At 46.1% G+C, this 22,169-nt stretch overlaps 7 protein-coding genes across 7 annotated transcripts; 2 read left to right on the top strand and 5 right to left on the bottom strand.

Moving 5' to 3' along the window:
- Window positions 1-98: 98 nt before the first annotated feature.
- LOC147653567 (histone H4) lies at window positions 99-5,730 on the bottom strand. The gene has a single exon (XM_086887672.1). It carries the CDS (start codon window positions 755-757, stop codon window positions 446-448), a length of 312 nt encoding a protein of 103 aa, XP_086743798.1. The 5' UTR covers window positions 758-5,730; the 3' UTR covers window positions 99-445.
- Window positions 5,731-8,168: 2,438 nt separating this feature from the next.
- Window positions 8,169-8,993, bottom strand: LOC111930628 (histone H1.03-like). The gene has a single exon (XM_086887671.1). The coding sequence runs from the start codon at window positions 8,967-8,969 to the stop codon at window positions 8,289-8,291; it is 681 nt and encodes a 226-aa protein (XP_086743797.1). The 5' UTR covers window positions 8,970-8,993; the 3' UTR covers window positions 8,169-8,288.
- Window positions 8,994-13,681: 4,688 nt separating this feature from the next.
- Window positions 13,682-16,245, bottom strand: LOC147653566 (histone H2A type 2-C). Its single transcript, XM_086887668.1, has one exon. It carries the CDS (start codon window positions 16,214-16,216, stop codon window positions 15,827-15,829), a length of 390 nt encoding a protein of 129 aa, XP_086743794.1. The 5' UTR covers window positions 16,217-16,245; the 3' UTR covers window positions 13,682-15,826.
- LOC111930721 (histone H4) lies at window positions 14,713-15,127 on the top strand. Its single transcript, XM_023928879.2, has one exon. It carries the CDS (start codon window positions 14,713-14,715, stop codon window positions 15,022-15,024), a length of 312 nt encoding a protein of 103 aa, XP_023784647.1. The 3' UTR covers window positions 15,025-15,127.
- A 720-nt stretch (window positions 16,246-16,965) lies between the features above and the next one.
- LOC111930761 (histone H3) lies at window positions 16,966-17,479 on the bottom strand. Its single transcript, XM_086887665.1, has one exon. It carries the CDS (start codon window positions 17,477-17,479, stop codon window positions 17,069-17,071), a length of 411 nt encoding a protein of 136 aa, XP_086743791.1. The 3' UTR covers window positions 16,966-17,068.
- A 1,288-nt stretch (window positions 17,480-18,767) lies between these two features.
- On the top strand, window positions 18,768-19,218 carry LOC147653565 (histone H2A type 2-C). Its single transcript, XM_086887666.1, has one exon. The coding sequence runs from the start codon at window positions 18,768-18,770 to the stop codon at window positions 19,155-19,157; it is 390 nt and encodes a 129-aa protein (XP_086743792.1). The 3' UTR covers window positions 19,158-19,218.
- A 601-nt stretch (window positions 19,219-19,819) lies between these two features.
- On the bottom strand, window positions 19,820-20,250 carry LOC147653564 (histone H4). Its single transcript, XM_086887667.1, has one exon. The coding sequence runs from the start codon at window positions 20,234-20,236 to the stop codon at window positions 19,925-19,927; it is 312 nt and encodes a 103-aa protein (XP_086743793.1). The 5' UTR covers window positions 20,237-20,250; the 3' UTR covers window positions 19,820-19,924.
- Between the last annotated feature and the right edge of the window lie 1,919 nt (window positions 20,251-22,169).

Raw genomic sequence — 22,169 nt, 5'->3', positions numbered from 1 at the left:
AAAATCATCTCAGAGCAACTTTCCCGTTTGTTCCTCGTCGAAGAATTTGTCCCAATTCCTCTGTATCCAGTTAAAGGCAAAATTGAAAAATCAAGACATAGAATAGCATTTTACTTTTAATGTTTAAACCAGCAAACATTCAAAAATTTGATTTTTATTACAGAGCAGTTAAAGTGAGAGTTTTGAAAGAATTTGGAACACAGAAATCATCTATAGCAAACACGGATTTCCTGCCAACAGCAAAGTTACACATTGAGAAGCACTCAAAAACTTAATAGCATTACATTGAATGTTTTAGATGGGTAATAAAGTGGTGTCATGGTTGCCCCCCGTCCTGATGTTCACAAAACTGTAATACAGCTCTTTTAAAGGAATGTTTGGGTGGCTCTTAAAAGAGCCTTTGGGTTCTTGTCCAGATGGTCCGGTACGAGCCGATGGTTCGGCTTTAGCCGCCGAAGCCGTACAGAGTGCGGCCCTGGCGCTTGAGGGCGTAGACCACGTCCATGGCGGTGACCGTCTTCCTCTTGGCGTGCTCCGTGTAGGTGACGGCGTCGCGGATCACGTTCTCCAGGAACACCTTGAGCACGCCGCGCGTCTCCTCGTAGATGAGCCCCGAGATGCGCTTGACGCCGCCGCGCCGAGCCAGGCGGCGGATGGCCGGCTTGGTGATGCCCTGGATGTTGTCGCGCAGCACCTTGCGGTGCCGCTTGGCGCCTCCCTTGCCGAGCCCCTTGCCGCCCTTGCCTCGACCGGACATGATGGAGCCGCTACTGGTTTCGCTACTAGTATCGATAGAGAACCCACCGCCGCTGCTGCCGCTGCCGCTCTCAGCCAGCACCGCCCGCGCCTCCGCCTTTATAGGCTGCAGTCGGACCTGGTTGAGAACTGCAGAGCAAAGGGGGCGGGGCTCGGCCCCTGCTCCCGCTCTCCCCCCGCTTTCATTCCCGCCATTTTCCCGCGAGCAGAAAATATCGGGATTTTTGTGAATTTCCCTTCCCCGGGGCACAATGAGTTCGCTTTTTGGGTAGTTTGTCGTCTTTCAAATAGCAAGGACAGCGTGTTTGTTTTTTATAATGATTCTCGTTTGATATGTCGTGATCATTTAGAAGGAAAAGCTCATTCGTAGAAAGTTACCTCACTTATTGTTTCATTTGAATTATGCTCTGATTTGTTATTTTCAAAGATGTATGTCTAATGTATTTCAGTTTAACCTGCTTGTAGGGATTTTCCTGTGTGGCTTCTCCGTTTACACAGTTACTGCACTTTTTTTTTTAATGGATAATCTTGCAGCAAATTCTGTCCAATAGGGTTTCTGAGAAATTCTACCCGTCCTTGGGTTTTTTTCACATCCTCATTTCCCGCCGTCTCTGAATGTTATCTGAAGGTGAATTTAGCAGTACAAATATGCTAACTGAGATTTTACATGCTTCACTTTCATTTTTTAAGGTAAAAGTATTGTTTTGGGCGAATATTTTTACAGTATTTTCTAGAGCAGTGTTGGTATGGACAAGAGCATAGCTATTTTTAGAGCAATTGAAAAATTAAATACTTAAAAAGAAGGGTAGTTTTGCATTTCTAAGGCATTTATTAATTCTGAGTTTGCTCTCTTTATTGGAGGAAAATGTTATGAGATTTTGCTTTTGAAATCAAGCAGTATTTAGTAAAAATTATTAAGTAGATAGTTTTCGACCTGAAAATTATCTGGAATGATAAAAATGTTTCCTCTATTGAGTGTTTGCTGCCCTCTCACGGACAGCAAAATAACCTCTCAGAAGTTTTTTCATTTCTTGATAGTGGTTTTCTTACTGGTTGGGCAGCTTTATGTAGTGTATGCTTTCATGAGGATGCAACAAAAGATTGAACAGTAATCAATTCATCTTCCCGTAGACCACAGACAGAGATGTTGTACCTGTCAGCAGAGAAATCACAGTTCAATGGCCCCTCCCTCAATAACAAATGAAAATAACGGGATCTGTCACAAGTTCATTCTTTGTAGGCTTTGTTTTGTTTTGTTTGCAGTTTTTTCTTCAATGGAATAAAATGAAGGTGAAGCCTCATAATATAAGCACTGCTCCACAATGAGTTCCTTCTGCCTAGGATCTCTCACTATATTTAATATTTTTCTCTGTCTCTTGCTGTCTGTTTGCTTTGCAAAATATTAGAAACTATTTGGAAAAGGATTTTGTTTTGTTAAATAATAGATACATGCCCTTGCTCATAGCATTTTAACTCATGACAGAAATACACAACTAGTAAAGGCGAGCAGGTTTTGAGCTGAGTTCCTGCTCTTCTTTGCTCAGAGCTGATTCTAAATTATACATCAAATATCATCTTTTCTGTGAGGTCTATGTGATAAAATTAAACCGTAACTTAAGATCCATTGAATCATTTCTATTGGAAGAGACATTCAAAGATCATGCAGACTAACCTCTGTGTTGCATCAAGGGTATAGGAACTCGGTAGAAGATGAACAGCCTTGCATTCTAGTTGGTTTTCAGAGATCAGAGAGGCTGGGTGCTGCTTGCCTTCATTTTTGATTTTTTGCAAATTCAGCACTGTAAGCCTGGCTGTGTCAAATAAGAATGACCACAGCTCCACAAAGAGTGCAGCTTAGCAATTCAGCTCTATAGATCTGGTTGCATTCAATAAGAACTTCTGCAACCACAGACTGGAGAATAGTATAGTTTATTGAAGCAACAGAGCTACAAATTCAGAAATGACAGTGCTAAATGCAATATAATAGAGCTCCAACAAGAAAAATAATGTTGCATTACCCCAGATATTATTTTTATTATTACTATTGTTACTGTTGTTGCAGTAGAGATGGACAATGACACCTGTTTCTTCTTCTATCATAGCTTAATCTTTATTGCACACAGCTTATATTTATATGATTATTAGAAAGCACTGTGTTTAATTATAATTCATTAGCAGCTCAGTTCACTGGTTGGTAATGGTGAGTGTACATGTCAATCAAAACTCGTCTCTCTAACAATGTTTACATACTTTTCCTACTGATTCTTATGTTTATGCCTTGTTGTTACAGGTGCACTTGTTTTCTCCCCAAGAATAGTTTGTTATGTTAATGAATTTTTCATTTTGAAGATGTTTTTGCATGGGAACTTACCAGGTTAGCTGCTGGCTACACTTAGCCAAAGTATAACACGGCCTGAACCATGATTTTACAAGGCCTTTCTTTTGTAAGGTTTTACCTATATGTGAATTATTATTGTTATTGCTATTTTTATTGTTATTGTTATTGTTATTATAATCTTACCAAGAAGGCCTGCCCAGCTGGGAGGAGGGAGAAGAGAGTAGCCTGTTGACTGACTCCAAGGTCATTTTTTCTTCCTCCCAAAGAGATTAAATTTCTATCCTCCTTATATACAACATGATCTTATCCCACTCTCTCTCTTATGTGAGGCATGATCTAGGTGGAGAATTGAGTAATATAATCATATATGTGACAGCACATACTTCGTAAAACTTATTAGCACATACAGTAGCTTGCAATTTAATATGTAACTGACTTTATCAGGCAAAAGTTACTTTTTTGGCCACGTGTTCTTCAAAGTTTAGATCATGACTTTGTTCTGTTTGTGCTGTTCTTCTGAGCCAAAGCCTGACCTTCTTATCTCCACAGGAGCTCCCCCTTCAACCCAATCATTCTCTCGTGAAATCAACCACGCGTTGATTGTGTGCACAGGTAGCGTAGGAGGTGCAGGACACAGACAGTGAGCTACAGCCCTTGCCTTGGCCATTGCTTCTCATCTCACACCTCTGGGCTGTAGGCAGGGACTTCTTTTACTAGATCAAGTTTCAATGTTTGATGTAAGCCATAATCCTATTATTATTATTTTACATTTCAATTTTTCTGCTGGCAGCCCAATCCTGAAATCATTTAAAGAATGAATCCTGCAGTCACTGAGGATTATGTTCACTTATGTCTCAGCAGTTCATACAGGACCAATGAACAAAACTCATATGGGAATGGAAATGCAAAGAGCTCAACAAAACACCGCAAAATCATAGTCAGAATGCAACATAACTCCAAATCTAGCAACAATTGTCCAAAATTGAGTATGGAGAGTGAAAGGGGATCCCAGGAGGAGTCACACTGATGACTTCATTGTGCTTTGACAACATGTTATGTAGAGGATAGATCTCAAATTCCATCAGAAAAAAGTACTTGATAACTCTGTGTCCAACAGTACACAGGGTGCATCGTGATCTAGATAATAAAAAAGAAACTAGTCAAAGGGAAACTCAGTTGGGTAATCTTACTGTGTCAAAGGTGTCTAGTTGAAAAGTGGTTCTCTACCCGAATTCAAGCTGGTTCAAATCTGTACTGACACGCAAGCAGCAGAGAACAGGTCTGGTATTAACGCTATTTATATTACACTCTTCCAGACCCATTGCTGGCTGTTCCTAGTACATTGTAGCTATTTCACCACTGAACTCCTTCCTTTTGAGAACCTGCAAACTTAGTCTTGAAATGTACATAAGTTACACTTTACAATGTATTTAGCCCAAGGTATTAGGAAGGACTTTTACTCTGCTTTATTCAGCTGTCATTGTTTAACCCCAGCCAGCAAGTAAGCACCATGCAGCTGCCCCCTCACTCATTCCCAGAGATGGGGAAGAAAATCAGAAAAGTGAAAAAACTTTGTGGCTTGGGATAAGGACAGTTCAATTGGTGAAGCAAGAGCCATGCACACAAAAAAAAGGAAAACAAGGAATGAATTAATCTCTTCCCATGGGCAGGCAGGTTTTCAGCTACCTTCAGGAGAGAAGGGCTCTGTCAAGCATACTGGTGACTCTGGAAGATAAAAGCCATCACTGGAATACTCCCCTCCCTTCTTTCCCCCAGCTTTATCTGCTGTGCATGAAACTGTATGATTTGGAATATCTCTTTGGTCAATTGGAATCAGTTGTCCCAGCTGTGTCCCCTCCCATCTCCTTGTGCACTCCTGGACGCCCTTGAGAGAGGTTCTGGGAGAAGCAGAAAAGGCCTTGGATCTGTGTAAGCATTGCTCAGCAACAGCTAAAACATCCCTGTCTTATCAACACTGTGTGCAGCAAAAAAATTTATCATCTTAGTGCCTGAACTAACATAGTTTGCCTTCTATGGAGGTCTAGCTTTTAATTTTCTCTATCAAACACAGAAGATTTCTTAATGAATTAGTGGAATAGTTTCACTTGCAATAAAACTCCACCTTTGATGTTTTTAAGACTTGAGTCCCTAAGGAAGCCTTTTTATTATTTTTGAAAGACATGATGAAGCCATGCAGAATAAACCCTTTCACCTGACAACAACTGCCATAAAAGATGTAGAGATACACAAGAAGTATGGGAATAAAATAACACACTAAGAGAGAAGACACAAACCAACATATGTCTGACAATTACCTGGTTTTGTGGTAATCTTACAATTGTGAATAATGCTGATCAAAAATTCTGTAACCCCATCATAAAAAAAGTATTCATCAGCAAAAAGTGATTTGTTATTCTGTGGGGAGTAACTTAAAGGGAATTCTTGACAGATTACCATGTCTGTTCTGCTACATGTAGACCTTTATCTAATTCAGTGGTTCATTTGTCATTGTTGGAACTTCATAGTTATTTGATACTGACATTTACTAAGTAAGTACAACTGTGAAATGAACAGCTGACCCTATGGAAGAGAAAACAAATGAAAGCAGGTCTTCCTTGTAATAAATTACAGTACTGAACCCTGTTTGGTATTTTTTGTTTTTATCTTCCTTCTAATTTTGGGGCAGCTAAGCATTTAATCATAAAGTATATCCTTTTGGTTTTTGTCAAAGTAGGACTAGACACTAAACATGAGCACACAGCACACCTCAGCAAATACTGAGCACAGCTCATGTATTTTCTTTTACCGGTATCATGACAGTAAATATGTTTGAGAAAAAAAATTAACTACCATATCTCCAAAAAATATGTCATAGAAGAGTGAGATGTGTTCCCTTTTCACTGCAATCATAAATCACACAATTGAACCTCAGTCCAGTAGGTTAGCTAGAAATCTAAGCCATGATAGCAAAAGATACCCCCTGAGTTTTTCTTAGGATATCAATTTATGGTCAGAGTCAGAATAGGAATCTGCTTGTCAGCTAGGGAAGCCTGCTGAAGGTGATGTGGGGTTCGAGGGATGCACAGTGATCAGACACCCTGTCAGTGACTCAGTAATTTAACATAAGCTGTTTCTGAGGGAGAATCAGCTGTGGAGCTGTGCACAGCTCTCCCATAGCTGAGATGAGATGGATCTGCAGGGCTAGCAGTGCACAAGCTGAAGGGAAAGGTGGATGAGAGATGATGAATTTGGGTCACTGACTGACAAATCAGTAGTGCAATTGTAACATAAAGATGACATTACACTTATCCCTGTAGTATGTTTTCTCCCAGGCCACTCTTGCTCTCTGCCACTGCAGTCCCCTTTTCCAGTAGGTATCTATGCTACACAGCCCAACTCAGCTTTACAAGTTTAACAGGAATTTTTGGTTGGATTGTAATTTTGTTCCTGTAATGGACAGTATAACCACTGGAGCTTATATAGACAGTGCATTCAGTGTTCCTGCACACATTTACACTTCTTTGTTGTGTAGAACAATTTCTTACAATATTGAAGTTATATATGAAGTGAAAGATTAACTTTGCTGGAAGTTTGTGCTCATTAACTGTTATAGATACATATTATATTGTTGGCTTTTTGCAAATATTAAAATGAATGTTGTGTGTATAAGAATGGGAAATTTTGTTGCATTAATATAGTTTTCTTTGTTTCTGTTATTGATGAAATTTAGAAATAGTAGCATAATAAATATATGTTAGGCTATGGCATAGTGTTAAAATAAAAACTGCTTTTGTTTGTATAACCCAAAGACTGAGAAAAAAAAAAATAAAGAACCCCTGCATTTGTAAACTATCTTGTCCAGATGAAGACAGCAGTGACCAGAACTTTGGGGGGAGGAATTCATTGCATTTCTGGTATCAGGGAATGTAAATCTCGATGATGCCAAGAAGACTGATCTATTGGGAAGGGGGCAAGAGAAAACTAAACAGAAGAACACCAAAGATCCTAAGAAAAATGTATAAATATGTATGAAAATTTATGGTATGTAGTAGGGTTCTGTTTTAAAGGGACAATCCTTTGTTAGTAAGGGGTGCTCTCTTGGCTGAATGCAGAGACACCCGGCTGTATCTGTATACTTTATTTTTTTATCTTAATTGTAATTTTTATTTAACTTTTAAATCCTATAAAAATTATGTGAACATAGTTTTTCAGATTAACAAAGTAAATCCCTACCCAGATGCTATGATCACCTTACTCACAATAACCCAATTCCTCATGGAGCAATTGCAGTAAAAATGTGCATACAGGATCCTTTAAACCGAGACGGGAGAACTGCCAGTGACAGGAGAGATACATTGCTACGTGTGCAGAAAATATCAAGTTTCTACAGTTCCAAGTGTGGAAAAATGAGCACTCGGCAAAGAACTGAGCGCAGCAACCCCAATGAGAGACTTTGAGCCCCGGAGGACTGCGGGCAGCACCAAACTCGAACTGCTCGGACCCCGCTGGCCCCACGCTTTCTAGAGCGGGCACAAAACTAGACTGGAAGTGAAAAAGCCGGAGGGGATGGGGGAAGCGGGGCAGGGAGATCCGTAAGCGTCTTCCGCCAAGTGAATGTGAAGAAAAAAGCGGAGCGCCTTTTTAACCCGAAAATTGCCGGGCACTAGACAAGCCAAAGAGCTCTGGCCAATCTTTGCGGAGCGCGGGCTTTTCGAAATGTGCCGGGCTCTGGGGGCGCTCCGAGGCGCTCCTCCGCCTCTCTCCCGGCTGACCGGAGATAAACTACGGGGAACCGCAGCATCCCCACCCCCATTCCCCCTCCCAAGAGCCGAGGAGCCCCGAGCAGTGCCTCAGTACCCCGAGGAGTTCCGCTTCGCGATTTCCTGCGGCGAACGGGAAGGAATTTGCACCGACACACGGGATTTTTGTTTTTTTTTTCTCTATATGGGATGTGCCGCGGAAAACAAAGCAAAAAATGTTGCTGTGCGCTGGCGAAAAACAAAGCAAAAAATGTTACCGGGTTCACCTAAAAGCTACTGCAAAGAGAAAAAACAAAGTTTAAATTCAACACGAGTTACACGAAAAATGAATTAATTAAATGAAGTGAGTTCCAGCTCATTTTGTGAAAACTTGGGTGGCTCTTAAAAGAGCCGTTGGGTTTATCTGCAAGGCAGATGGGTTTTTTCCGCACCATTTACTTCTTCTTGGGAGCCGCCTTCTTTGCCTTGGCCGCTTTCGGCTTGGCCGCCTTGGGCTTGGCCGCTTTGGGCTTCACCGCCTTCGCCTTAGCCGGGCTCTTCGCTGCTGCCGCCGCTTTTTTGGGCTTGGCAGCCTTTGTCGCCTTCTTGGGGCTCTTCGCTGCCTTCTTGACTGCGGCGGCCGCCGGCTTCTTGGCTTTCTTGGGGCTCTTCTTCGCCGTCACCGGCTTCTTGGGCTTCTTGGCAGCGCTGGCGGGCTTCTTAGCCGCCGGCTTCTTGGGCTTGGCCGCAGCAGCTTTTTTCTTGGGGGCTTTTTCCTTTACGTCTCCTGGCTTCTTGCTGAGGCGGAAGGAGCCGGAGGCGCCGGTGCCCTTGGTCTGCACCAGCACTCCCTTGCTGACGAGGCTCTTGATGCCCAGCTTGATGCGGCTGTTACTTTTTTCCACATCGTAGCCGCCGGCGGCCAGCGCCTTCTTGAGCGCGGCGAGGGAGAGCCCCTTCCGCTCCTTGGAGGCGGACACGGCCTTGGTGATGAGCTCGGTGACGCTGGGCCCCGCGGGCTTGCGGCCTTTGGAGCCGCTCGCCGCCTTCTTCGGCTTCTTGGCGGCGGGAGCTTTGGCCGGGGCCGGGGCGGCGGCGGCGACATCGGGCGCGGCGACGGGAGCGGTCTCGGCCATGGCGGCTCTGGGGCGATCCGGACGAACAATGGGAGCGGAGCCGCCGCCGCCCCCTTTTATAGCAGCGCCGCGCGCGCTGATTGGCGCGCGCCGCTCCGCTCCGCCGCCCGCCGCCGCGCCCGTTGTGTTTCTTCCAGCTCCAAAAAGGACTTTTTCTCTCCGAAATTCAGCGCCGATGCACCCCGTTTCTTTTCGGGAGGGAAGGGGGGAGTCTGTTCTACAAGTTAATGGAGTTTCCCGTTAGAAGGAGCGAAAATGAGGGAAATGCGACCGCTGAAACTCGGCGGCGGGCAGCCGCAAAGACCTCGGCGGAGAGAAACCTTCCGTTTAAATTTTAAATTAAAATTTTACCGTGAGCTAAATTGTCACAATTGGCACGAAATCTTGTTCTTTAGAAGGTTCTTTACAGGACAGGTAAAAAACCGGAGGGTTTGAACCTTTGGTTTCAGAGTAAATGGGTATTAAATCCGAGGAAGTAACACAGTTTCAGCCCCTGGTCCCGGACGCTGGTGCAGAGCTGGATCCCTCGGCTGAGCCGCTTCCCTCCGAAATCAGCCCGCAAGTTCTCTGCTCAGCAGGCACCGCTGCCTTTTGCCTTTTACCTAAAGGTTTGTGCTTTAGCAGCCTCTGTGAAAGCCGATGTACTTTCCTTATGCTTTGGTATTTCAGCCAAATAAAGCACCGAAGTGCCCCCTCTCAAGACTGATGTTCCTGTCATTGCGTTCTCAATATAAATTTAATGATGTAGCTTTCGTCTGTTAAATTCGAAATCAGGATAACTGCAATTACAGTAGATCTGCGTTTTTGTGTTAATGCTTACAGTAATTGTTCAACTTTGCCTCGTAATTAATTAAAATTGATTGGGAAGCAGAAGCTGGAGTGTATTGAATTTTTAATTTTAGGAAGAGTTAAACCTGAAAATTATTCTTTTGAGGGTATATTGAGTAGCCAGGACACTTTAAGCAAAAACTGATTTCTCGGTTTCAATGAATAAATGTTGATTGTATAAGTTTTTATCTTTGATAACACCATCTGATGATTCACCACTTTGCTACTTTCAGAAGAGAAGAACCTCCACCTTACCGAGAGGATTCCTGCCCCGCGAAGTGGCAGCTCCATATTACAGGCAATGGATGGAATCTCTCTCTTTTTTTCTTTTTTTTTTTTCCTCTCTTTTTCTTCGTTTTCAATGCAATGTTGCTTCCATTCAAATTCCAAGCAGTTAACAGCCTGCCTGCAGTAGTATTGTGTTTGTACCTTCCACATCCGGGCTATCATCAGCTCCTAAAAACTTGTGAGCAGCTACATTCAGAGCTAAAAGCAAGTGTGAAAGGGTGAATGAAATGTATAAAACGGAGTGCCTTCTGTTTAACGGTGTGAAAATAAAAAAATACACTGACTTGTTCTTTTCTTATTACCCATGTTTAATTGAAAAATCTAAACTGCTACATTCAGAGGAAATACTAGATGTATTCTTGTAATTTGTAATACTTTTTTTTTTTCTCAGCTTGAAAATAAATGTTGAGAAACTACAGCTTAGTGAGGTCTCCCTTAGAAAACATATCAAACAAAGGTCAATGTATGTTTTGGATGACCTGGCTGCAATAATGAGCACATCAAAACTGCAGAATGTTGTATTGTTTCTTGATTAAACGCAGAAATGGGAAAATACATTTAGTTCTCATTTTATCTCTTCTTATTTCCTGTAGTAGGGGAGGATTAAGGCCTTCTGACACTACTGAACACTATCAGAATGCTGAGAATTTTTTTTTTCAAAACTACTAGTAATAACCACATAGTCAAGGTTAGAGTTCAAAACCTCCCAGAGGCACCAGTGCTAAAATTCATAGATCTCTAGTCCCTTGATATTTGCATGTAAGTGGTTAGTTTGTGTCAAGGTATTTACATTTAGTGGCAGCTTTCTGTCAACTCCCTGGGCTTGTACAAGAAATTGTCATCTTTATCAGTCCTTGAAAGGCTTGGTAATCCTTTTATTTCTTCCTACTTCTTTATGGCAGAAAGGAATTCTGAGATTCTTCAAAATATAAACAGGACATTAGTATTTCTGTTTATTTTCATTATTTTGATTGTATATGGATTTACTTAGAAACTGGAAGGTGTTTAGAGATTTGATTCTAGTCTCTCAAGCTTATCTTTCCTTCATGTAAGATATCACTGAGCCTTGGAGATAATCTCTACCCTCTGTGAGAGATTGATAGGATGGGGCAGTGGATGCTCCTAGGAAATGATCCATGATGAACTCCTATTCAGTGGAGACCAAAACAAAAGTGGGCATAAACTGGAAGACAGGAAGGGCAGACATGAGTACTGATGCAAGTCAGAGATAATTTGCCTGACTTTTTTCTTCAGCTGTGTTTTGCTTTTGGAAATTCAAGCATAACAGCCTGGAGTCCTACAAATATTTGTATTCTAACCCAGTAAATGGGTTTTAATTTCTCAGCCACTGTAGAATAACATTTATTTTTTCAGCCACTATAAAAGGAACCCCAAAAAAGGAACTTGTGCTCAACACAGAAAGTTGGTGCATTTACATATGTACAACAGAAAAATTTCCCAAGGCTTTGATGCTCTATCATTTTTCACGTAGAAGCTGCATTTGGGTATCATCACTCTGTTCACCTTCCCCACATTTTTAAAATCAGTGATAGTCAATAGAAACACTGAAATATTTTAGTAAAATATCACTGCTTTCCTTCCAGGGAAAGAGCATATTTATTAATTAGCACAGACCTTTACAGAGATTGTACTCAGAATTCTTTTTGAAGGATAATAGAGGGAAAACAGAAAAAAGAAAAAAGAAGCGTTGTGAAGTGGGCTCATATTCTGCATCAAAATCCCACACAGGCTGTAAAATAATTCAACTTTATGCAGAGTGCTTACAGAAATTAGACATCTACCCTTGGTCCTGTTCCAAAGATGAATAGGGGAGGTAGTAACAAATGATTGGCATTAAAACACAGGAAAACAAATTTCAAAGTTGATGCCTAGCACAGATGTTCTAATGTAAAATAAAAAATGAATCCTTGCTCCTTCTGCTTAAAAGAGTGATAGCCTCTGTGCCTACTGACATTTATTTTTCTAAATGACTAGTAAAGTCATAGTGTCTGGTAATAAATGTTGATTTGGTATTTTCATTACCCCACCCTAAAGGTATAGCACTCAAATTCTTCACTAAGTGTTGTGGCTTCCATAATGGTGAGACTCAGAGCTCACAGGTAGTGCAATCTTATTTTATTAATCCGATAATTTCTGGTATAGGCCAAGGCTCATGGTGAGATATGTACTTCAGAATGTTAAATAAGTCTATATTCCACATTTGATAGACATATAAATTTATTTATTTTTTTCACATGCAATTGAACATGCCTGATTTTCAGGAAATAAAATAATTTCTAAATCACAGAAATTAAATTTCACACCATTCAAATACAGATGGAAACTATCACTGTTTTTCAACCTTTGTCCACTAATGCTTTTGAGATGACAGAAATCCTCTTGCTCAGCATGCAGAAATACAGATGGATTGTATGTATCTGCACAAGCAGACAAAGTTTTCATACAGTGTAGTGAGGGAAGTCAAGGATGTTCACGAAATTTGTAACCTGTGTAGATTTTTTTTCTTTTCTTCTGTATGGCAATATCAGTTTATGAAGCTCCCCAGCTCCATTGATACCAGTGAACTGAATTTGTATTACTGTGTAACAGACAAGACTCTGGGGGTTACTTTAGACCACACTCCAGGTCTTTCTGCATTGAATGGAATGTTTCAAAATTTATTAAACCAATGGTGTAGTTTTAGCAAAATGTATCTTGCATTGTAACATTAAAACATACAGGACTTTTTTCCCTTACTGTTTCTGGTAAACTAACTTAGAATATCAATTTTCCCATATAAAAAAAAGACATTCCTCCTTTATTTCTGATGTTCCTTTTATCTTAATACTGCTGCATTAAAATCTCTTTGCTGAGCATTCACAAAAGAGGAATATTTATTTTTAACCTAATGCTGTAAATTGCAGATGAATGAAGCAAAACTTCCAAGAGAACATTAATCTAGCCTTCAGCACCTGGAATTTTGAGTAAATAAGCACAATTCAGGGAAAACTGGGTCCCTGCTTCTTTGCAGCTTTGTGAAGATTTTAACCCTTGCACATGAAAGAAGATTGTCAGGTGGATTCTCCAGCATGCAACGAAGTACATAAAAAGGGGGAAGAAAACCAGATGGCCCATAAGTAAATGAAAATATTATTCAAGAAAGTGCTAAATAAAAATAGAGTGAGCTTGAAAACCTTTCTTTATAAGGTTCTACATATCTATAAACATTTATGAGCATAGAAAGGCCTGAGCAGCCATTTCACAGCGATTTCTGCTGTTTCCTTCTGTTGGGATTCAGTTTACAGCTGACATGATTACATTTTATGTATTCAGTGCTGGTCCTCACTTTTGAAATACAGAGAAATCAACTTATTATTCTTAACACACAAAACAAAATAAATTCCACATAAAATAATATTTTCATGTTGATTTTCTGAAATGATAAAAAAACCCCAAACCAAGCCAAAAATAAACCACGTAAAAAACCAAACACTGCCAAACCCTTCAGAAAAACAAAACACCCCACAAAATAAATTAAGAGAAAATTCCTTCAGAATTTTCTTGACTAATTGACAGAATACTTGCCAAGGTTAGAGTGAGGCTTTATAAATTATTTGTTATTCTAGGATATGTTGATGCATTCACATGAAATGATGTTTAAAATGGTTCCAGTGCATATGTAGACCCAAAACCCTTATCTAAAAAAAGGATAAAGGCTAATGAATTGGACATACACATTTCTGTCAATTATTTTCACTGTACCAGGTTAAGTTTCTTCAAAAGTACTGTCATAGAGGTTCCCAGTATACGGTACCCAGCAAAACAAGAACAAGGGATTAAGAGGATTTAGTGCTACTCACAAAGGGAAATGAAACAAAATCAAATCATGACATCAGTATCCACTCTTGGAAAAAAATAGTACACAAAATAAATAGGCTATTTATACCCAGATTTCACAGGCAAAAAAGAAAATTGTTCTTTAGGTAAAACAACCTAGTAAGGTAAAAAATATTCGTTGTAAATCCGACAGACCAACAACAATAAGAAGACAAATATTTTTCAAACAGTTGTGCCGTCTGGTAGAAAAAGTGATGTGACAAGGTTAGAAGAAAATGGCATGAGGGGCATCAGGTAGTAGGAGAGAATAAGGAGAGGTTCAGGAAATCAACTTCTAACGCTTCTCGGGTACATTGCAATGGGAGAGCGCAGCACCAACACACGCTAAAGGCTCACGGAGTCGGCACAGCCGGCCCAAGCACAGAGGAAGGGCTGCAGCCCGAGGAGGAAAACTGGATACACCCAGCCCACATCGACTCGACCGCGGGGACCTGCTCAAAACTTTATGGACAGGTGAGGGGTGGCCGCCCCCAGGAGGGGAAGAAGCAGGGAAAAGCGTTTGAGGGAAGCCGAGAGGCTGCGGAAGAGCGAGCGAGGCGCGGGGGGCAGAGGCGGAGGCGGGAGCGGAGCCGGCGGCGGGGCCCGGGCAGGAGGCGGCCAAAGGGGCGGAGGCGCAGGCCCGGCCCCGCCCGCCGAGCCCGGCCCTGCTCCCAACCAGGTCCGACCACAGCGCATAAAGGCGGCGGCGGGGGCGGCGCTGCCTCACAGCGGCACCAGCAGCGGCTCCATCATGTCCGGTCGAGGCAAGGGCGGCAAGGGGCTCGGCAAGGGAGGCGCCAAGCGGCACCGCAAGGTGCTGCGCGACAACATCCAGGGCATCACCAAGCCGGCCATCCGCCGCCTGGCTCGGCGCGGCGGCGTCAAGCGCATCTCGGGGCTCATCTACGAGGAGACGCGCGGCGTGCTCAAGGTGTTCCTGGAGAACGTGATCCGTGACGCCGTCACCTACACGGAGCACGCCAAGAGGAAGACGGTCACCGCCATGGACGTGGTCTACGCCCTCAAGCGCCAGGGCCGCACTCTGTACGGCTTCGGCGGCTAAAGCCGAACCATCGGCTCGTACCGGACCATCTGGACAAGAACCCAAAGGCTCTTTTAAGAGCCACCCACTTATTCTTTAAAAGAGCTCAATTGCTGTTTTTAGATTCGGTTGTTTGTAGTTTCGTTCCTGATTCCCTCTCACTGCAGTGTTTCGGGTAGGTCGGGCTGCTGTTCCTCAGCGCCCTTTTGGAGAGGAGGGAAAAATCCGCACAGGGCCAACGATTAAGCTATCCCGCCCATGCCAAAATTCAGGGAAATTTATATACACCAATAATGTGCTGCAGTAGCGTTTTCTTTATTTCTCGCCCTTGTCTGAAAAGAACCGAGAATACCATAAGCAAAGCTGTGGAGGAGACCACGCATTCCCTCGCGGGTGGCCGGGATAGCGCAGAGCTGTGACCAGGGAAGCGAAGGGAGGGAGGGGAGGGAGGGAGGAGAGGGAGGGGTGTTGGGTGGGTTCATCACTGCGAGGTGCCCAAAAGCCCGCGCAGGCCACGATTGGCTCCGGGACGTTCCGCGCTCGGCTCCTTCCACAGCAGCTCCCCCAGCGCCGGCAACAGAGCGCTCCCACCACCGAGCCTGGCCCAGGACGGTAACGGAGCCCAGCAGAACCGGCTCGGCTTGCCCGCAGCAACCACACACCAAATCACACGAGCTCCCCAAGACAAACACAAGCGCCTTTCCCCTCCCTACCGCCCAGTACCCGCTCTGTAGCGTCTCCAGCTCTTTCTCGAGGTCGTGGGTGGCTCTGAAAAGAGCCTTTGGGTTTCGCTTCTGGGCACGGGGCGATTCCCCCGCCCGCTTTACTTGCTCTTGGCCTTGTGACTCTCAGTCTTCTTGGGCAGCAGCACGGCCTGGATGTTGGGCAGCACGCCGCCCTGCGCGATGGTCACCTTGCCCAGCAGCTTGTTGAGCTCCTCGTCGTTGCGGATGGCGAGCTGCAGGTGGCGGGGGATGATGCGCGTCTTCTTGTTGTCGCGGGCCGCGTTGCCCGCCAGCTCCAGGATCTCGGCCGTCAGGTACTCCAGCACGGCCGCCAGGTACACCGGGGCGCCGGCGCCCACGCGCTCCGCGTAGTTGCCCTTGCGCAGCAGCCGGTGCACGCGGCCCACGGGGAACTGCAGCCCGGCCCGCGACGAGCGCGACTTGGCCTTGGCGCGCGCCTTCCCGCCCTGCTTCCCGCGCCCGGACATCTCGCCTCGCTCGCTCGCTCGCTGCAAGTACAAACTGCACGCAGCTCACTGACCGCCCTCAGGCCGCCGCCCTTATATCCCCTCCCTTCGCGCCGACACCGCCTCCTGATAGGCCGAGGAGCCCATCGGGGCACGCGCGGCCCAATGGCGCAGCGAATCTCGCGCTGACCAATCGCGAGGGGCGCAGCGCCCACAGGCTCCACCCTCGCTCTCCCCGCGGCCAATGACGGGCAGGGACGGCCGCGCCTCGGCTCCCGGCCCCGCCCACCAGGACCGGTCGCTCCCCCGCAGCCGCCGCCCTCGCCGCTGCTGCCCGGACCGGCGGGGCCGCGATGCCCCGTCCCGCACCGTGTTTGCTCTCTCCTGTGTCTTATTATGCTTTTAAAGGCCGCCGGGCTGCACGGTGCGGATCGCCACGGCCGACCAGAGGAAATAGAGGAGAAACAGCCGGGAGTTCTCAGTGTGCGGGAAAAGGGGGACGGGTGGGAGACAGGGTATGAGAAAGAAATAGATATTTCTGTTTCACGGTGGAGATTTCTCCTCCGATATTTCGTCCGCCCCTTACACTATTTCGATCCTTTTTTCCAGCTTAGAAAGAATAATATATTTCCACGAATTGGAAAAGCATAACCCTTTCTTTCATTTATACCCTATGGTTAAAGTATACAAACAGCTATACTATGTCCACCCCATTAGTTTTCATCTATTCAGTTTAGTTCTTTAGTGTCCCTTGAAACCTATTGCAAATATATTAGTGTTACAGCTCTTTTTATTGTGCATGTGGTGGCTCTTAAAAGAGCCTTTGTGTTCGTTAAAATACTTTAAAACAGATGGTAGCGTTCGAACAAAAGCTTATGCGCGCTCTCCGCGGATGCGGCGGGCCAGCTGGATGTCCTTGGGCATGATGGTGACGCGCTTGGCGTGGATGGCGCACAGGTTGGTGTCCTCGAAGAGCCCCACCAGGTAAGCCTCGCTGGCCTCCTGCAGCGCCATGACGGCCGAGCTCTGGAAGCGCAGGTCGGTCTTGAAGTCCTGCGCGATCTCGCGCACCAGGCGCTGGAAGGGCAGCTTGCGGATCAGCAGCTCCGTGGACTTCTGGTAGCGCCGGATCTCGCGCAGCGCCACCGTGCCGGGCCGGTAGCGGTGCGGCTTCTTGACGCCGCCCGTGGCCGGCGCGCTCTTGCGGGCAGCCTTGGTGGCCAGCTGCTTGCGGGGCGCCTTCCCGCCCGTCGACTTACGCGCCGTCTGCTTCGTGCGCGCCATCGCTCCTGAGGCAAGCTCTCAGATAAGCGCCACCAACAGCAGTAATACCCTGCGTGTGTTCGGGGAGTATTTATAGCACCGGTGCCTTCTCTGATAGGCTGACGGGAACGGGCTCAGTTTCATTGGTGGATTCAAATTTTAAAGTTCCCGCCCTTGTGAGATGCCGCTAATCCTTTTCAACCTTTCTTCTGACTGAATGCTTGGTGTTCTTGTATAAAACCATAACGTATATTGTAACTGCTTGCTCAGCCGCTAAGACTTAGGCTTGTTATTATCTGACAAAATTTAAAATCACCGTTAAACCATGTAAAGCTTATTGCTTTTTTATATTATGAAAGCTTATAATTACATCTACCTCGATAAGTCACTTTATCACTTTTTAAATGTGAAAACTATGCTATTATTATACAGGATATATTTTTTTAGGGATAGTAAGGACATATATTCCCTGTGTAGTACTTAATATTTTAGTTTAGATACGTAGAAGTATGAGAGAAATGTGTAAAGTGTAACGAGAAATAAATCGTATTTAAATATTTCTACTTAAGATACAAAAATAACAAGGGATATTAAGTAACATCAGTCCAAGAATGAAAACCCTTTAGGGGTTGGGTATTATTAATGGGTCACTGATCTGTATACTTTTTCAAGTCGTCCTGGAACAAAGGGGTATGGCTAGGAGTAAAAGCTTGTAACCAAAGGTTTAGATGCATTTTAGGTTTTAAGTGAAGAACACCTGTTTAAATAACGTCCCGCTAAAAACATGGGAAGGAACTGCTGGCTTGTCAGTCCCTGAGTGTCCCACCCGTCCCCCTTCTCTCGCACACTGAGAACTCCCGGCTTTTTCCTCCTCTATTTCCTCTGCTCGGCCGTGGCGATCCGCACCGTGCAGCCCGGCGGCCTTTAAAAGCATAATAAGACACAGGAGAGAGCAAACACGGTGCGGAACGGGGCATCGCGGCCCCGCCGGTCCGGGCAGCAGCGGCGAGGGCGGCGGCTGCGGGGGAGCGACCGGTCCTGGTGGGCGGGGCCGGGAGCCGAGGCGCGGCCGTCCCTGCCCGTCATTGGCCGCGGGGAGAGCGAGGGCGGAGCCTGTCGGCGCTGCGCTCCTCGCGATTGGTCAGCGCGAGATTCGCTGCGCCATTGGGCCGCGCGTGCCCCGATGGGCTCCTCGGCCTATCAGGAGGCGGTGTCGGCGCGAAGGGAGGGGATATAAGGGCGGCGGCCTGAGGGCGGTCAGTGAGCTGCGTGCGGTTTGTGTTTGCAGCGAGCGAGCGAGCGAGGCGAGATGTCCGGGCGCGGGAAGCAGGGCGGGAAGGCGCGCGCCAAGGCCAAGTCGCGCTCGTCGCGGGCCGGGCTGCAGTTCCCCGTGGGCCGCGTGCACCGGCTGCTGCGCAAGGGCAACTACGCGGAGCGCGTGGGCGCCGGCGCCCCGGTGTACCTGGCGGCCGTGCTGGAGTACCTGACGGCCGAGATCCTGGAGCTGGCGGGCAACGCGGCCCGCGACAACAAGAAGACGCGCATCATCCCCCGCCACCTGCAGCTCGCCATCCGCAACGACGAGGAGCTCAACAAGCTGCTGGGCAAGGTGACCATCGCGCAGGGCGGCGTGCTGCCCAACATCCAGGCCGTGCTGCTGCCCAAGAAGACTGAGAGTCACAAGGCCAAGAGCAAGTAAAGCGGGCGGGGGAATCGCCCCGTGCCCAGAAGCGAAACCCAAAGGCTCTTTTCAGAGCCACCCACGACCTCGAGAAAGAGCTGGAGACGCTACAAGAGCGGTTGCTGGGCGGTAGGGAGGGGAAAGGCGCTTGTGTTTGTCTTGGGGAGCTCGTGTGATTTGGTGTGTGGTTGCTGTGGGCAACCCGAGCCGGTTCTGCTGGGCTCCGTTACCGTCCTGGGCCAGGCTGGGTGGTGGGAGCGCTCTGTTGCCGGCGCTGGGGGAGCTGCGGTGGAAGGAGCCGAACGCGGAGGAGAGCGCGGAACGTCCCGGAGCCAATCGTGGCCTGCGCGGGGTTCGGAAATGTCCGTGTGCTGAACCCACCCAAGCTCCTTCTGTCCCTTCTCTGGCCGTATCCCTGCGCTACCGCGGCTGCCAGTGAAGGAGAGCGAGGAACCTCCTCCTCAGTTTTGCTCTAGGCCCCTACAGTTGTATCTCCGACTCTTTTCAAACAAAGAAAACGATACCGCGGCGCATAAATGGTGTATATAAATTTCTATGAATTTTCATGTGTATGGGATAACTTACTCTGACCCTGTGTATTTTTCCCTTTCCGAAAGGGCGCTGAGGAACAGCAAGCCCGTCCTGCTCGGAAGCGATACGAAAAGCACCGATAAACAAACCTAAAAACACAGCAATTAAGCTCTTTTAAAGGAATATGTGGGTGGCTCTTAAAAGAGCCTTTGGGTTCTTGTCCAGATGGTCCGGTACGAGCCGATGGTTCGGCTTTAGCCGCCGAAGCCGTACAGAGTGCGGCCCTGGCGCTTGAGGGCGTAGACCACGTCCATGGCGGTGACCGTCTTCCTCTTGGCGTGCTCCGTGTAGGTGACGGCGTCACGGATCACGTTCTCCAGGAACACCTTGAGCACGCCGCGCGTCTCCTCGTAGATGAGCCCCGAGATGCGCTTGACGCCGCCGCGCCGAGCCAGGCGGCGGATGGCCGGCTTGGTGATGCCCTGGATGTTGTCGCGCAGCACCTTGCGGTGCCGCTTGGCGCCTCCCTTGCCGAGCCCCTTGCCGCCCTTGCCCCGACCGGACATGATGAAGCCGCTGCTGGTGCTGGTGCCGCTGTGAGGCAGCGCCGCCCCCGCCGCCGCCTTTATGCGCTGTGGTCGGACCTGGTTGGGAGCAGGGCCGGGCTCGGCGGGCGGGGCCGGGCCTGCGCCTCCGCCCCTTTGGCCGCCTCCTGCCCGGGCCCCGCCGCCGGCTCCGCTCCCGCCTCCGCCTCTGCCCCCCGCGCCTCGCTCGCTCTTCCGCAGCCTCTCGGCTTCCCTCAAACGCTTTTCCCTGCTCGCTCGCTCTCCTGTGGTCGCGGTGTTAATGTAGAAACACATTTTTTTCCCTGATGGGGCGGCAGTGTCCTTGCGCAGGGCCGTGGATGTCTTTCGGGCGCCGCGCACGGTCGTTATGGCCGTGCTGACCATGGATTGTTACTTCTGAGGTTGCATTTAGGCATTCCATATAATGAGGACCATCATTAACTTAAGGTTTCTTAACATAAACTTAAGGTTTCTTTGGTCAGTTTCACGACCTTAGGGTCGTATTTATCTTCTATACCATGAAGCGTGAGGAAAACTATGCCCAAATGTTCACCTCAGATCAAAAGGAAACGTTTGTTTTCCTTAAACCTGGCTACGTTTGACTCTAAAAATATTGTATCACTGACAAATTTTCACAGGAATGTTCCAGCAATGAACTGAAGACCCTTTATTTTCTATCCTACTGTTTCCAGTGTTTGCTTCCCATTCACCCTTTATTTTCTGTCTCTAGTGCTTGCTTCATGTTAAATTCTGGACATCGAGCTGATATACAAAAACCATTATATTTGCATCAGATAATTATTTTTAATTGGATTAAAATTATTAACATATACAACATGCACAACAAAAATGTTTGTGCCAGCTGTGTTCATGTGTAACCCCATGTTTTCAAAATCTTGTCACAATCCTGAAGGGATGCTTTTTCTTTCATGTAATATGTTTTCCTTTCACTAGGTTGTGTTGCAAGTGATGACATTTCTCTTTGTTATCCTGGTATAACTTCATGACTGAAAATCAGTCATTATGGCTTTTCCATCTATGCCTCATTTCTGTTGGCTATGCCTGCAGTCCTCCATTTGTAGTTCAGGACTCACTGTGTCTAGGAAATTAATATAATTCCAATATGGAGAATATGCTGTGCTCATCATGGCCAAATACACACATCATTACTCACAGAGACAGAGGAAAGTCCTTGAAGGTGAAGGGCTCTGAAAGATCTCTGTGAACTCTGGCAACCCTTTTTCTCATTGACTGGCATTTTTTTCTGCCTTAATCACAGTGACTCCAGGTCACAGGTTAAGTCTGAAAAAATGATGGTGTCTAAAAATATAATGGTGAAATTGAAATAATTGTTTCACAGCGTCTTTAAGCTCAGATATTATGTATAAGAATGTCTTAGCCTAGCCCTGAAGACCTACGATTCTTTTTTATCTCATCATTTATACAACTTGCCATTCCCTCTGTTCCACATGTATTACCTTCATCTCTGCAGGGAAGAGTACTGAGTTCACTGGCTTTGCTGGTGGGCAGTTTGTTCCATTTCATGCATGTTTTCCAGCAGCATTTTACAGGCACACACTGAAGAGAGCTAACCACATATTAATGGAATTCTCCACTATGACAGGGATACAGCCCATGTAGCAACGTGTTCATCACTCATTTGTCCATCTACTGCTCCCACTCACCTATTCCTCAAGATTTTGATTTGTAATGCTAAAGCAAATCCAAAAACATGAAAAATGTTTTGTCTTGGGAAAGCAACTGCTACACAAAGAAGAAAAACCCATTAGCAGCTCCCGATTTCATCCTTGTCCTACAACATCCCCTCTGACTCAACGAGTCTCTGGCCTATAAAGCACTAAAATCTAGAGGACCACTTTGATGAGATTATCAGCTATTATTCTTACCCTCTGTATTTACTAGCCTCTGTCAC

Source organism: Cyanistes caeruleus, chromosome 4 (assembly GCF_971803275.1).
Source record: "Cyanistes caeruleus chromosome 4, bCyaCae1.hap1.1, whole genome shotgun sequence".
Lineage (NCBI taxonomy): Eukaryota > Metazoa > Chordata > Aves > Passeriformes > Paridae > Cyanistes > Cyanistes caeruleus.
This window is presented reverse-complemented; position numbering and strand designations above follow the sequence as displayed.

Bases quoted from the DNA above. Each gene is read 5' to 3' on its own strand.
- LOC147653567 (XM_086887672.1), bottom strand. From the start codon at position 757: ATGTCCGGTCGAGGCAAGGGCGGCAAGGGGCTCGGCAAGGGAGGCGCC.
- LOC111930628 (XM_086887671.1), bottom strand. From the start codon at position 8,969: ATGGCCGAGACCGCTCCCGTCGCCGCGCCCGATGTCGCCGCCGCCGCC.
- LOC111930721 (XM_023928879.2), top strand. From the start codon at position 14,713: ATGTCCGGTCGAGGCAAGGGCGGCAAGGGGCTCGGCAAGGGAGGCGCC.
- LOC147653566 (XM_086887668.1), bottom strand. From the start codon at position 16,216: ATGTCCGGGCGCGGGAAGCAGGGCGGGAAGGCGCGCGCCAAGGCCAAG.
- LOC111930761 (XM_086887665.1), bottom strand. From the start codon at position 17,479: ATGGCGCGCACGAAGCAGACGGCGCGTAAGTCGACGGGCGGGAAGGCG.
- LOC147653565 (XM_086887666.1), top strand. From the start codon at position 18,768: ATGTCCGGGCGCGGGAAGCAGGGCGGGAAGGCGCGCGCCAAGGCCAAG.
- LOC147653564 (XM_086887667.1), bottom strand. From the start codon at position 20,236: ATGTCCGGTCGGGGCAAGGGCGGCAAGGGGCTCGGCAAGGGAGGCGCC.